General features: G+C 32.5%; 1 protein-coding gene across 1 annotated transcript in view; it reads right to left on the bottom strand.

The window, feature by feature from the left end:
* Positions 1–14,324, bottom strand: part of LOC149789004 (transmembrane protein 116-like) — a 107,211-nt gene extending 92,887 nt beyond the window's left edge. Inside the window, exons 1-3 of the mRNA XM_089975160.1 lie at positions 14,253–14,324; positions 7,338–7,384; positions 1,935–1,998 (exon numbers count right to left, since the gene is read on the bottom strand). Coding sequence (XP_089831286.1) covers positions 1,935–1,998; positions 7,338–7,384; positions 14,253–14,303 — 162 coding nt within the window. The 5' untranslated portion in view covers positions 14,304–14,324. The remainder of the gene's footprint in view (positions 1–1,934; positions 1,999–7,337; positions 7,385–14,252) is intronic.
* Between the last annotated feature and the right edge of the window lie 4 nt (positions 14,325–14,328).

Genomic DNA, 14,328 nt, shown 5'->3' with positions numbered 1-14,328 from the left:
CAAATCTGACATTTTCTGGAAGATTTTGTCACAAAAAAGTTTTGACAAATTAAAACATGAAAACTAAAAGGATATGATCTCTGTTTTATTATGGAAATCATAACTGAATGCTTGGCTATTTCAATTTTCTTACCACTCTTCATAATTATAATAAATCATCACACCACTTGTAGTATGCAATGGCCATTTAGGTAAATGAATGCCATGCCTTCTAATGCTAGCCTACGAGTATACTTATCAGGAATCAGTGTAAATGTTGATCCATTTCTACAATTCCAGAATCTTGAATTCATTCAACACCTTTAACCAAAATTGTAATTATTAATGGCAATGGACCCCTTTAGTTGTGTTCATTTCATAGTAACTAAATACCTGAGTTTATACAGCATTGGGTTTATAAAATTCAAGGACATTTAAGGTCATTGCAAGATGCATTTAAAGAACCTAATTCTTGACGGATTATGAGAAGGTCTACATTTCTTTTCACATACTTCTAAAACAACAAATTACAAATCAAATATGTATTTATCTGCACTCATAACTAAAACATTTGGTTCAAAATAAGGGGCAGTTTCTATTTCAATCAATGCAAATAATAGCAACATGACTGCAACTGTTTTGGAAGTCTATGCATGTGACATCTGACCCTTTAAAGATATCAAGAACTTTCAAGTACTTCATTGCTAACAGGTTAATTTTCAAGCACTTTCAAGGTCTTGACTGTGGCACCTTAAGATTAAAGTACTTTCATAGTTTTCAAGGATCTGTTCTTTATCATACCTGGCATAACATGACTATACACAAGAAACCGATTTTGTTTTAAAATCCCAACCCTGTGAAATAGCTATGTTTCAACAACAACAAAATGCTCAGCAATCTTAGCAACACAATTGAGAGATAGAGACCATTCTACACCACCATGATACATGCCTATAACCTATAGCTTGTAAACACAGTACAATAATAACAGCCCTAATTAGTACTCATGTAAAACTATCTTCAAGAAAAGTTAATACATCTGATTGTCATAAAAGAATTTACAAGGTAAGCCAGACAGAGATAAAAAAATACAACATTATTTCACAGATTAACTAATTGGCAGACAACAGCAAAGGTATAGTTATATTAGGTCCTTTGAGCACTGTGATTCAGGGAAGGATGAGCCATCTGTGAAGGGAGCAAACCCAGTAAAATTAAATTTTAGAACTCTTGCTTGATGAAGTCTGACTTTGTTAAATGTAGAAGCTATTTGGAGCATTTTATTCTTTGCACACACTGCAAACATCATAAGTCAGAAAATTGATGCCTGTTTTTATTTAATGTCAATGATTATTATGTATGCATGTATGTATGTTGTAGTGTTTAACTGCATCCCAGCACAAAAGTGACTATAAATTGCACAAAATTCTTCAAAAGTTTAATGTTGTTTTTACTGAGTTTATCATTTATCATTTCTGGAAATACTTTGTCTAATTGATGTTGTTGTTGTTGTAGGGTTTAACACCATTTTTCAGCACAAGATAGGCTATACATAGCAGTCAGTATAAATGGTGGAGGAAGAACACAGGAAAACCCCAGAAAGGACCATCGATCCATGAGAAGCTACTGACAAGCTTTCTCACATATGCATATTAAATGAACCCAAGACTTGAACCCATGCAGACAGAGGTGAGATGGCAGTGATCTGTAATGGTGAGCACTATAGACCACTAGGCCACTTTGGGCCCCTTGTCAAATTAATGGAAAATTTCTTTTCTGGAGCTTTCCAAGGTCAGAATCAAGACTGTATCATAATAGTGATCAGAATATTTAATCTATAATCAATGAGAAATGTCAGCAATGGCTCATGCTATGAAAAGAAGGATACTGCCAATGTAAAAATGAACTTACATAGGCCATGGGTCAAGTGCATGCAAAATCAAAAATTTACAAACCTCTGGGTAAAGTATCTTCTTCTTCCAGGTTGCTGCAATTATTATGGAGCTACTTCCTAAGATGCTGAAAGGGAACATTATACTGTAATTATCATGAATACCATATGAAACAGCATGTTATACTGTAATTATCATGACTACCATATGAAAGGGCATGTTAAACTGTAATTATCATGACTACCATAAGAAACAGCATGTTATACTGTAATTATCATGACTACCATATGAAAGGGCATGTTATACTGTAATTATCATGAATATCATATGAAAGGGAATATTATACTGTAATTATCATTAATACCATATGAAAGGGAATATTATACTGTAACTATCATGAATACCATATGAAAGGGAATATTATACTGTAATTATGATGAATACCATATGAAATGAAATATTCTACTGTAATTATCATGAACACAATATGAAAGGGAATATTATACTGTAATTATCATAAATACCATACAAATGAAGATGTAATTATCATGACAACCATATGAAATGGAATATTTATACTGTAATTATTACAAATACCATACAAATGAAGATGCTGATTATAAATACCATATGAAATGGAATATTATACTGTAATTAATTATCATGAATACCATATGAAAGGGAATATTATACTGTAATTATGATGAATACCATATGAAATGGAATATTCTACTGTAATTATCATGAACACAATATGAAAGGGAATATTATACTGTAATTATCATAAATACCATACAAATGAAGATGTAATTATCATGACTACCATATGAAAGGGAATATTTATACTGTAATTATTATAAATACCATACAAATGAAGATGCTGATCATAAATACCATATGAAATGGAATATTATACTGTAATTATCATGACTACCATATGAAAAGGAATGGTATACTGTAATTATCATAAATACCATACAAAAGAAAATTTGTAATTCAAAAGTCATGTTTATCAATAAAATATCAAAATAATCATTTTTTATGTTACAGTGAATGTGTTTATAAATTTTCAATTTTACAAGCTATCTACAGCTGTCAGTTCTATTCTGAGACTTCAGTGTCTGCAATTCTTTCTGATAAATGTATTTCTTTCTTCAATCCTGTTTGTAACCTTGTTATTATATACTTTAAACACACCATAAAAAACCAGAGTAAAAACTGAATTGCAAACTGGAATCTATTTGTCAGCTTGCTATTTGAAATAGTCTTGCTTGTCATACACCAGCTAATTGAACACAGAATCTACCTTCCCCCCCCCCCCCCCCATCTCTCAGACCCAACCCAACCCCGAGTCTTAAACTGTAATCAGATGCAAAATTGGATTTTAGTATGGGGATAGTGTGATACCATGCATCTGGCTAGAACTCTATCCCTGCGTAATCTGCTGGATTGAAATTCACCGATCTTGGGACATGAAGGTAGTATATAGGTAAATATTAAAAAATTAAACATACAGTGACATTTTCAATATTCCTTGAGCAAACTACACATGCAATTAAAACAGGATAATTCAAAATATAATTAATGGAGTTTTTGTTATGACCACTGTCTGGGAATGGAGGCTGGGGATGGAAAAGAAGGAAAATGGGGAAAAATATGAAATAAAAATGATGGGAATTTGCCATTGGCATGCCATGGAAGAAACTTAGTTTGTCTTTGTGCTATGACATTGTGAAGCATTTGTCAACATAGTCAAGAAATTTGACCTCCTGATCCCAAGGACTCCGGGGGAAAATGCCAGACATAATTCTCCTGATTTTCACCTGATTACCTAATGGGCAAACAAGATACCAAGTTTTATTTTCAAAGAGTAACAGATAGGACTATATAGTCAGAGACAGAAAGATACCAAGTTTTATTTTCAAAGAGTAACATATGACTGTAAAGGCAGAGACAGAAAGATACCAAGTTTTATTTTCAAAGAGTAACAGATAGGACTGTATGGTCAGAGACAGAAAAATATCAAGTTTTATTTTCAAAGAGTAACAGATAGGACTATATAGGCAGAGACAGAAAGATACCAAGTTTTATTTTCAAAGAGTAACAGATATAACTATTTGCTTTTCATGTGGATTTAACAAGCACTGTAATTTCTATGTACACGTGTGCAAAGGGGTATAACTCTAAATTCTCAACCTAATGGTAATTTATGGAATTGTCCAGCAGTTAACAAACAGGATGAACTATGTCACTCTGTTGTCTAAGGAATAGACTCACCCATTGTGTATGCAATATGGGGCTGTGATAGTATGGAAATGTTGAGCATGAAACATGCAGACGAAGCCAGTGTTATGGCCACTCTGGTCACAATCAGGTTAGAAATGACAAATCAATGAATGAACTGACTAAGTTATGTTCACATTTTCTCACATTAAAGATTTTCATTATTAAATTGGTAGTGGGTACAAACAAATTTGGATTTATGCAAAAACTATAGTTGGTATTTACATGCCTAACAGCCAAATATATTCTAGTCCATAATCTGCAACATGGATTAATTAACTAGTCCATTTACTGCAACATGGATTAATTAACTAGTCCATTTACTGCAACATGGATTAATTAACTAGTCGATTTACTGCAAAATGGATTAATTAACTAGTCCATTTACTGCAAAATGGATTAATTAACTAGTCCATTTACTGCAAAATGGATTAATTAACTAGTCCATTTACTGCAAAATGGATTAATTAACTAGTCCATTTTCTGCAAAATGGATTAATTAACTAGTCCATTTACTGCAACATGGATTAATTAACTAGTCCATTTACTGCAAAATGGATTAATTAACTAGTCCATTTACTGCAAAATGGATTAATTAACTAGTCCATTTACTGCAACATGGATTAATTAACTAGTCCATTTACTGCAACATGGATTAATTAACTAGTCGATTTACTGCAAAATGGATTAATTAACTAGTCCATTTTCTGCAACATGGATTAATTAACTAGTCCATTTACTGCAACATGGATTAATTAACTAGTCCATTTAATGCAACATGGATTAATTAACTAGTCTATTTACTGCAACATGGATTAATTAACTAGTCTATTTACTGCAACATGGATTAATTAACTAGTCCATTTACTGCAACATGGAATAAGTTGTTTTGCTCTAAATGTATGGAAGTGATGGTATAATCTTTTGGAGAGATATATACATTGTCACTTAATATTTTATCATGTTTGTTTTTTTGTTTCATTTCTTGATGTTGTTTTGTTTCATTGATGACACATCCATGAAATTTAATACCCACAAATATGTTTCTTTTAACCAAACCAAGAAATTTGATAGCCATAAATTTAAAGTGCTTCACATGTTAATTGTTCATGCTTTCTACACACAGTGATCCTTCTAAAAATTAGATTGAGCTTGTCTTTAGTGAGATCCACTGTTCATACATGATATAACCATTATGCTGAATAACAACCAATTAAAATACAATGTCAAAACCAATATGCATTAATTTATTGAATAACAACCAATTAAAATACAATGTCAAAACCAATATGCAATAATTTATTGAATAACAACCAATTAAAATACAATGTCAAAACTAATATGCAATAATTTATTGAATAACAACCAATTAAAATACAATGTCAAAACTAATATGCAATAATTTATTGAATAACAACCAATTAAAACACAATGTCAAAACCAATATGCAATAATTTATTGAATGACAGCCAATTAAAACACTATGTCAAAACCAATATGCAATAATTTATTGAATAACAGCCAATTAAAACACGTCAAATCAAATAAACAATAATTTATTGAATAACAGTCTTTTAAAACACAATGTTGAAACAAGTATGCAATAATTTATTGAATAACAGCCAATAAAAACACAATGTCAAAACAAATATGCAATAATTTATTGAATAACAGCCAATTAAAACACAACTTAGAATCAAATATACAATAATTTATTGAATAACAGTCTTTTAAAACACAATGTTGAAACAAGTTTGCAACAATTTATTGAATACCAGCCAATAAAAACACAATGTCAAAACAAATAAAAGTAATTTATGAATTATAGTTGCTTGAAAAGCCCAATATATTCTTTCTTTGGCTTCAACTGAAAGCATTCTACACCAGACTGCTGTCAAATTAACTTAAATTCAGCCTAACAATATTTAAGATGTCACTTAAAGCCTTTTATTTTTTTAATAATGGTTATCATATCATATATCACTGGTATAATGCTGAAAAGGGCATTGTACCATTTGGATTTCTATCAAATTGGATCGAATTCTGTTCAGCTGTTTTAGCAAAGAAATCATTTAGAGGTTTTAATGTTTTAGGAATATTAGCCACATTTAATGGCATTATTGTATAAATATGAAAGGTCATTGTGCCAAGATGATATCTGTATAGTTTAGTCAAATTCTCTTTAACAGTTATCAAGAAACTGATTAAAGGGTTTTTGTTATTGCACTAGTGACATATATTTCCTGACAGATTGGCATCATTTATATACATTTAAAGGTCTTCATGCCAGAATGCTTTATGTAAAATGTGATCAAATTTCATTCAAGATTCTGTAGAAATCATTTAAAGGTCTTCAATTGTTAATGGCTATGGCTGATTAGCACTATTTGTATCAGTTTTAAAGGTCTCCATACATGGATGCTTTCTGCCAAGTTTGGACCAATTCTATTCAGTAGTTTTGAAGAAGTCATTAAACATTTCTCTTAAATTATTAATGTTGGCTTTTCTATTTTTAGTAATGACAACCATATGTAAAGTTGGATCTGCACCATCCATGCATACTAAAAGGTCTTCATGCCAGTATGTTTTGTCAAATTCTGTTCAGAAGTTTTGAAATGCAAGTTAAAGTAGTTTCCACTTTTTATATTGTTGATCATAACAGAGGTTGAATCTATATCTGTAGAAAAAATTGAAACCTCTCTTCTTGCCAGGATTCTTTCAGCCAATTTGGCCAAAACTGATCTAAACATTTTGAGAAGTTTTAAACAGAAACTGCTGATGTATGCATGTCACATGACAGACACAGGGCCATACCATAAGATATCTTAGCCTTACAACAAGCAAAATAAATCCAGTCAAAATATGGCAGCATGAAACATAACCACTGGGAACTTCATCATATTCAGTTTAGAGGAGGAAACATTTTCTTAACAAAGTAACTTTTCAGATTTCATTGCAATGCTAAATTTCCTACTCTATTACTACAGTAGTTATATGACAGTTATACATGGTAAATGTTTGTTGTGAAATTTTGCTTTGAGTGAAAACAAAATATTTGTATAAAATTTTTTAGATTTTCACTGTGAGACTAAGATCTTCATTTTTACAAAGGATTATCTGGATGTTAAATTTATTTGCTACTAACTCCATTGCTGAGCAGATTTAGATTTTGAAATAACAAACCTTAAAGATGAAGTTACGATTGTGATGATGCTGATTGCTGTACCAGTCTGAAATATAAAAAGATAAGAATGTTAATATTCATTAAAAAAAACTTCTCTAATATTAGCCAAAAATACAGAGATAACTAAACTTTTGTGCTGAAACCATTTCTCCTCTTTAAGTCATGGTGACCTTGATTATTGACCCCAAGCCTTCAGACTGATTCCTTACCAAAAAGCACAAGAACGCCACAGAGTTTGGTCCAGTCAGTAACATTGAGCTCATATTAATGTGCAAAAACAATTTCTCTTCTTTCAGTCAGTTACCCTGGCCATTTCTGCCTCAAAATCAATAGGATTCTTCCTTACCCCAAGTGCAAGCCATTCAGAAACTTTGGCCAAGGTGTTTAATGTGCAACTAATGTTACTATGTGGAAACCATTTTTGTTCTTTCAGTCACAGAGACCTTGATCTTTACATATTGATTCCAAAGTCAATAGGGTCCTTACCCCAAGTGCATGTCATCAATACTTTTTGGAAACTGGAGATTGTGAGGAACTTGAAATACTGAGCAGAAACTATTTATTTATTTTTTTCAGTCACAGTGACCGATGACCTTTTGGCTTGAAATTGAATAGGGTTCTTTGTCTTCCAAGTACAAACCATCCATAAAATTTGATAATTGTACAGACTGTATCACATTATAATAAAATACTGCACTGTATAAAATGCTGGAGGTCATGTCTCCTGCATGAAGCATCTTCATTAGCCAAGAGTTGTTGATCCATTTTGTTCTACACTGAACGTCTGTATAATGCCAAAACACTACCTTTCATTCCACCATCTAACTGGATACAGCCAAAGGAAAATGATCCATTCAGACTGCTAAATTTTATTACCTGAAAGACAGTTGGAATAATCATTTCAACAACAGCAACACATATCACATATCAGTTTCTCAAGTTCAAACTGTTCACATGCAACTTTGGGCTCCAAGTCCAGGAACACATACATCATGGAAGTTGTCATACTGAATATATAACATGTCAATTGATTTAGCCTGCTACAGGCAGTAACTCTTTCATCCACAAGAAAGAATTTGTACAAAACCCTTTTGCCTAACTACATATGCAAAGAGTTGATGTAGTATGAAGTGAAATCAACAATTTGTTGTCTAGTAAAGATAACATGAAGGTGCTGAGGACTATTAAAAGTAGGTCACGTGCTGGTAACTGCAACAAATATTGTAGATTAATATAACATCTATGGATGCACCCCATCATCTTTTGCAAAAGAGGCAGGATTCATGGGGTGGGGGAGGCTGGATCTAGCAGAAGGGAAACACAGCTGGATAATTTCCATGGTATGCAATGGTAGTAGCATGGTTAATTAATTTAGTTTTTCAATCTCAAATGGGAATCAACCTTAAGAAAAATGAAATTTTATGAGTAGAACATAACAATGAACTATTTTAATTATTTTGAAACTATTACATAATTATATGGCATTAATTTTGTGATTATATAGCATGCTGTCAAATTCAAAGCATTGATATATGGCAATTATAAAACATACTGTCAATTTAAAAAACATTCATATATGTTAATTATAAATCATAATGTTAAATTCAAAGTACTGATATATGGCAATTATAAAGCATGCTGTCAAAACATTGATATATGGCAACTATAAAGGATATTATCAAATTCAAAGAATTGATATATCATAATTATAAATCATGCTGCCAAAGCCAAAGCATTGATATATGGCAATTATAAAGCATTCTATGAAACTGAAAGCATTGGTATATGGCAAACACCTGCAGATTTGGCAGAATGGCCTTTAAAAGAAAGTCATACATGCCTTGATATAAATGTATAGTTATATAGTTACAAGTCCCTCACTATAATGAACAATCTTGGGTCAATACAAATAGTTCACTACAATGAGGCATTAATTATTATGAAGTTCTCTTTATGTATAATTGATGTCTGGACTTCAATTTGGGTGTTATTATATTGGAGATTATATTGGAGAATTAGTAATAGTTCATTTTGTTATAGCAAGGATTTACTGGTTTTAGTAAATTGTGTGGCAATATTTGTACTGGTGTTTTATGTCATATGTAAAAATTCTTCAATAATCCATTAATTAGTCACATAAGCAGTTGTAATGGATTTATGAGCAATGGGTAAATCTAAAATAAAATACATATGGTAAATACTCACTATTAAATCAAGTCCAACTGCACACTGTGCAGACCCAGATCTGCCATCATATAATGTGCCAGCAGAGCTGGGTCTATGCAGTTTGTTAAGAGTAATCAGTAGAACAAAAAAACACAGAACCTGATCCACAGACACATTATGCAACAGCGGATCAGGATTCATGTTGTATGTATGTAGTTGGACTTATAAGCGAGTATATATGGTAAATCTAAAATAAATAAAATACTTGTATTAACAAGAGAACCATTATGTAGAACTACTGCATTACCCTTTATTTGAGTGCATTGTTGAAAATGAGCTTTTAGTCTACCTGACCTGACAATGCAAGAGATCTTGTAATACAGTGCCACCAGAACTGTAGTTCCTACTGTTACTTGTCTGTAATTCTTATATTTGCTGTTGAATGTATCACAAAAATTCTGATTGAACTGTACAAATATGGGGACAAAAAAGTAATGATAGCTGGGAGCAATTCCTGTTTGTATCGCTTTTTATTATTTAAAAAAACATAGTGCATCAAACTAATTTATGTCTTTAAGACTTGTATGTATATTCATGAATCATAATATTTGTATCCTATCATTGCAGGCAAAGGGTCACTGAATCACTGTGCTGGCCAAGGGTCGCTGATCCACTTTGCTGGCCAAGGTCACTGATCCATCTTTGCTGAAAAAGGATCACTGATCCACTTTGCTGGTCAAGATCACTGATCCAACTTTTCAGGCAAAGGGTCACTGAATCACTGTGCTGGCCAAGGGTCGCTGATCCACTTATCTGGCCAAGGTCACTGATCCATCTATGCTGAAAAAGGATCACTGATCCACTTTGCTGGTCAGGATCAATGATCCAACTTTTCAGGCCATGGATCACTGATCCACTTTGCTGGCCAAGGTCACTGATCCATCTTTGCTGAAAAAGGACCACTGACCCACTTTGCATGCAAACGGTCACTGATCCATCTATGCTGACCAAAGGTCACATACCCACCTGGTTGACATAAGGTTGATCAATGATCTGTGACATATATTCCAGAAATGGGGGAAAATGGGCTCAAAAGCAGCACTCTAACTGGTCAAAAAGTGGAGTCATTTAGAAAATAAAAGCATCCCAGATATCTATACCTGTCAATGTTTTTTTTCAAGAAATTCACACACAGTGCTTGCATTAACATCTTGGATTTATTAATTTCTGATATAAATATTACTTTTTCCTGAATTATGGCTTGGAATCAGTCACTTTAGAGTCAGGGATCTGCAACATGGTTTTCTAAAGCTTCATTGTCCACTAAAATAAACATGACAACTGATCAGGACACATTTTATTTTAGTGGACAAGGAAATTGTAGAAAACCATGATATAATCTGACTCAACAATGACTGATTCAATGCATATAAAGCTAGGAAAGTGAATATTTAATACAGAAATTATTAAATCCAACATGCTAGTGCCTGCAATAATGGTCATCCTCCCATGCCTTCTACAATGAGATTTTAATTCCTCATGGTTAAGTAACCAATCCCCTCTAGAACTGATTTGGACATTTGAGTCTACTCCAATACTTACTTCTTAATTCATCCTCACTTAGAAATAGCAAAAAGCAATGGTGGAAGTACAGTGCAAAATTCAGTATTCTCAAATCACCACCATCATGATCAAAAGGTCCTAAAATAATATTTTATGTTTGAAAATTCAGAAAGGTCATCACCAAATCTTGTCCAGTTTTAGAGCAAATTCAATGAAACCAGAGCCTTCTAAAGAAGCAATAGTTCTGTGTATGTTACAGATGATTCAAAAGATAGGAATAAAGTTGGAGCTGTCATTCCAACACCCCATGGCACCATCTTGTACTGGTTACTGGATAAAGCCTAAATTTTGTCTGCAGGAACAATACTCAATGTTTTAAATTATTTGAAACCTCTCAAAAATCAAACAATGTCATCTTTTCAGATTTTCTTTCAACATTAAAAATGATTTCTCTTGCAGAATCTTAATTATGAGAACCCATTAATGTCCCAACTATTACAGAAATGATGTTCTCATCACAACCTGCAATAAGTATTCTGTACTATTGCTGGTAAGTCACAATGGCGTAAAGGGTAATGAAAGGGCAGATAATGCAACCAAAGCTGCTCTGTAGTCACCCATTTCTAAATGAAAGATTCCATTTACAGTACTGACTTAGGGTAAGTTATTGTGTAAATGCTGATCATGTATTGGACACAAAGTTGATTCTTGCATACTTCTGAAAGGTGAATCTTGACTGTAGTGTGCACCCTGCCAGCATCCACTGACAGACTAAGCCCATTCTTGTCAAGTCTGTCAATTTCCAGCCAGTGTGACCAAAGTAGTTTGACATTAACTGCTTGAAAAACTATGAGGATATCAAAAATAAATTGTACTTTTTAACGCAATGCAGTTTTAATCAGAAAAATGTTAACCATTTTTTAAAGCATTTTACATGTCTTGCCTTTATCTTTTCCTTTACTTGTATTTTACAGAATCTTTTTAGTTTTATATTGGTTTATCTTCCTTTCATTTTTGTGTGATTCATTTTTTTATATTTTGAATATTTACTTTTAGTTGGCACCCGATAACCACTATTGTGTTTAAGTATCATAAAGTACTATGACAAATAAATTAATAAGCAAATATGAAAGGATGATATTCAACACTACTGGCATTATTTTCCCTGTTTGAGGATCCTTTGTGTTAGCAACGCTGAAACAATATAAAATGCTCTGAAGGTTTCATTTCATCTAACATGAAAACTTTTTCAACTTAGCCTAATATAAGTCTTCATGTTTTTCATAACAACCATTCATTTTTCCAGCCGTGAAGCTTTGCCTGCACTCCTCCCAAAAGAGTTGATGTCATATTCATTCCATTTATATCTTAAACTTTAATGTGTCTTACCAGCCAACAAACTACATGTACATTATGCAAAATATATACTAGGTGTAAATCAGTTCCGATTTTGCTGTTATGTCTCAGTTGTTCGACAATCTTACTCCAGCAATTAAACATACTGGAATTGCCTTCACAACTCATCTTTCTGAATGATGCATACATGGGTTATAAGTTATTGTGTAACAAAAGCAAATATACATGTTTTTCCCCCTTGTTTTCTTTCTGATGTACCTGGGGTTTTTTCCATTTTCACAAATACGTGTCAAGCCATAAAACAGCTTAGTCCTTAAAGTGCATCTCACGAATTTTACAACATAGCATTGTTCCATACATTTCTGACCTACATAATTTGCATTTTAATGTTTAAACCTTTAATAAAATAATACCTAGGCTTTGGTTTCAATGATTTGTATATTTTTTTCTGAATATATAAGCCCGATGATTTAAGAAAACAGATAATAAAATAAACTGGTACATCCCAGACTTAACGAAGTCCACCATTATTTCCTGTTAAGCCTACTGGTTCACTTAGTTTCAAACTAATTTTATGACGAAACAGTGTATAAGAGGCAGTTAATATATATCCAGATCAACGATTATGATCTTAAAATACAAGTTTGTATGTTTTATCATCAAAGGATAGCATACAGGAAATTGATAGTTGCTACCTTACTCCGAAAAGGGTTTATGGTCAATCAGCTATCAAAATATCATGCTTGTGAATGGGCAAGAGTTTGTTTGTCAACGTAATTGATATAAAAACTAGGCTTAGCTACTGATGCCTTGTTGAATAGGTTTCGCTACAGCACTAGAACTAACTCGGGCTTTTAAGTCATGCACAATTCAGTCTTTTCACATTCATTTGTTTATTTGTGTAACAACACACACAAATTATATTTTATAGAATGAACCAGAGCAAGATACATGTAAATTTTCTGCTAAAACATTACTACTGAAGAAAAGAAAAGAAAGTATAAACTTGTACATAAAGTATGTGTTTCACAGAGTGCATTTTATTGTAAGGGACAGACAACTCAAGGTACTCTTACCAGGAAAGAATAATTAGCCTTTAAAAGGGCCTTTTTGTATAAATTGATTTATTTCTGTGTGACAGAGTGATCTTGTGTACTGAGTTAATCTAGGTTCTTAAAAAATCTGAACTATAGATTCTTATCAGCTTTTCTGATATTTTTGTGTAATATATGATACCTAAAGAAAATACTTTGTATATTACACATATCAAAGGTATTTTTATGGTATATTTGGGCATTTCGTGTACTGCATGATTTGACTGATATCCTCTAATTGGTTTATTTTCCTATTAGGAGATATTTTCTTCAGCTATATCTGATGGATCCTCGATTTATATACTTATTCTAACAAACAATATATCTCATTATGTCACCCTAACCCGGTAATAAATAGGCCGGTACGTCTTATTACGCCTACTTAGCGAATAAAGTTCACCAACGTTATCCAAAATCACACTTGAATGAAAAATTTCAACACTTCAAGAAATCTAACGTATTATTGATGCAGGGAAGGAGAGCGTCTCTAACAGTTTGCATAACTGCGGCGGTTCTCGGAAACAGGACTTTGTAGTCTATACAAAACCGTTTTCAAAATACTGACATATAAAGTTCAGATACTACGTAAGTGTCTGTGGATGGTTACAGCATTGATTATAACTTTCTTTTTCACAAAAACGTGTATTGCAAATGTTTGATTGCCTTTTATCACCCTGTATGTCTTGAATTTCGTATATACTGAGAGTACAGAGACTACGTAAGGGTATTTTTAACCTGTTCGAAAGAGCTATCATATTGCGCCGTAGTAATATTTACTTCTTCCATGTTTAGATCGCCCGATTTGTTGGGC

The sequence above is a fragment of the Sinohyriopsis cumingii genome, chromosome 11 (genome assembly GCF_028554795.1).
Source record: "Sinohyriopsis cumingii isolate HCF-2022 chromosome 11, ASM2855479v2, whole genome shotgun sequence".
NCBI classification, from domain to species: Eukaryota; Metazoa; Mollusca; class Bivalvia; order Unionida; family Unionidae; genus Sinohyriopsis; species Sinohyriopsis cumingii.
The sequence above is the reverse complement of the archived record's forward strand: the minus strand, read 5'-3'. Positions and strand labels throughout refer to the sequence as shown.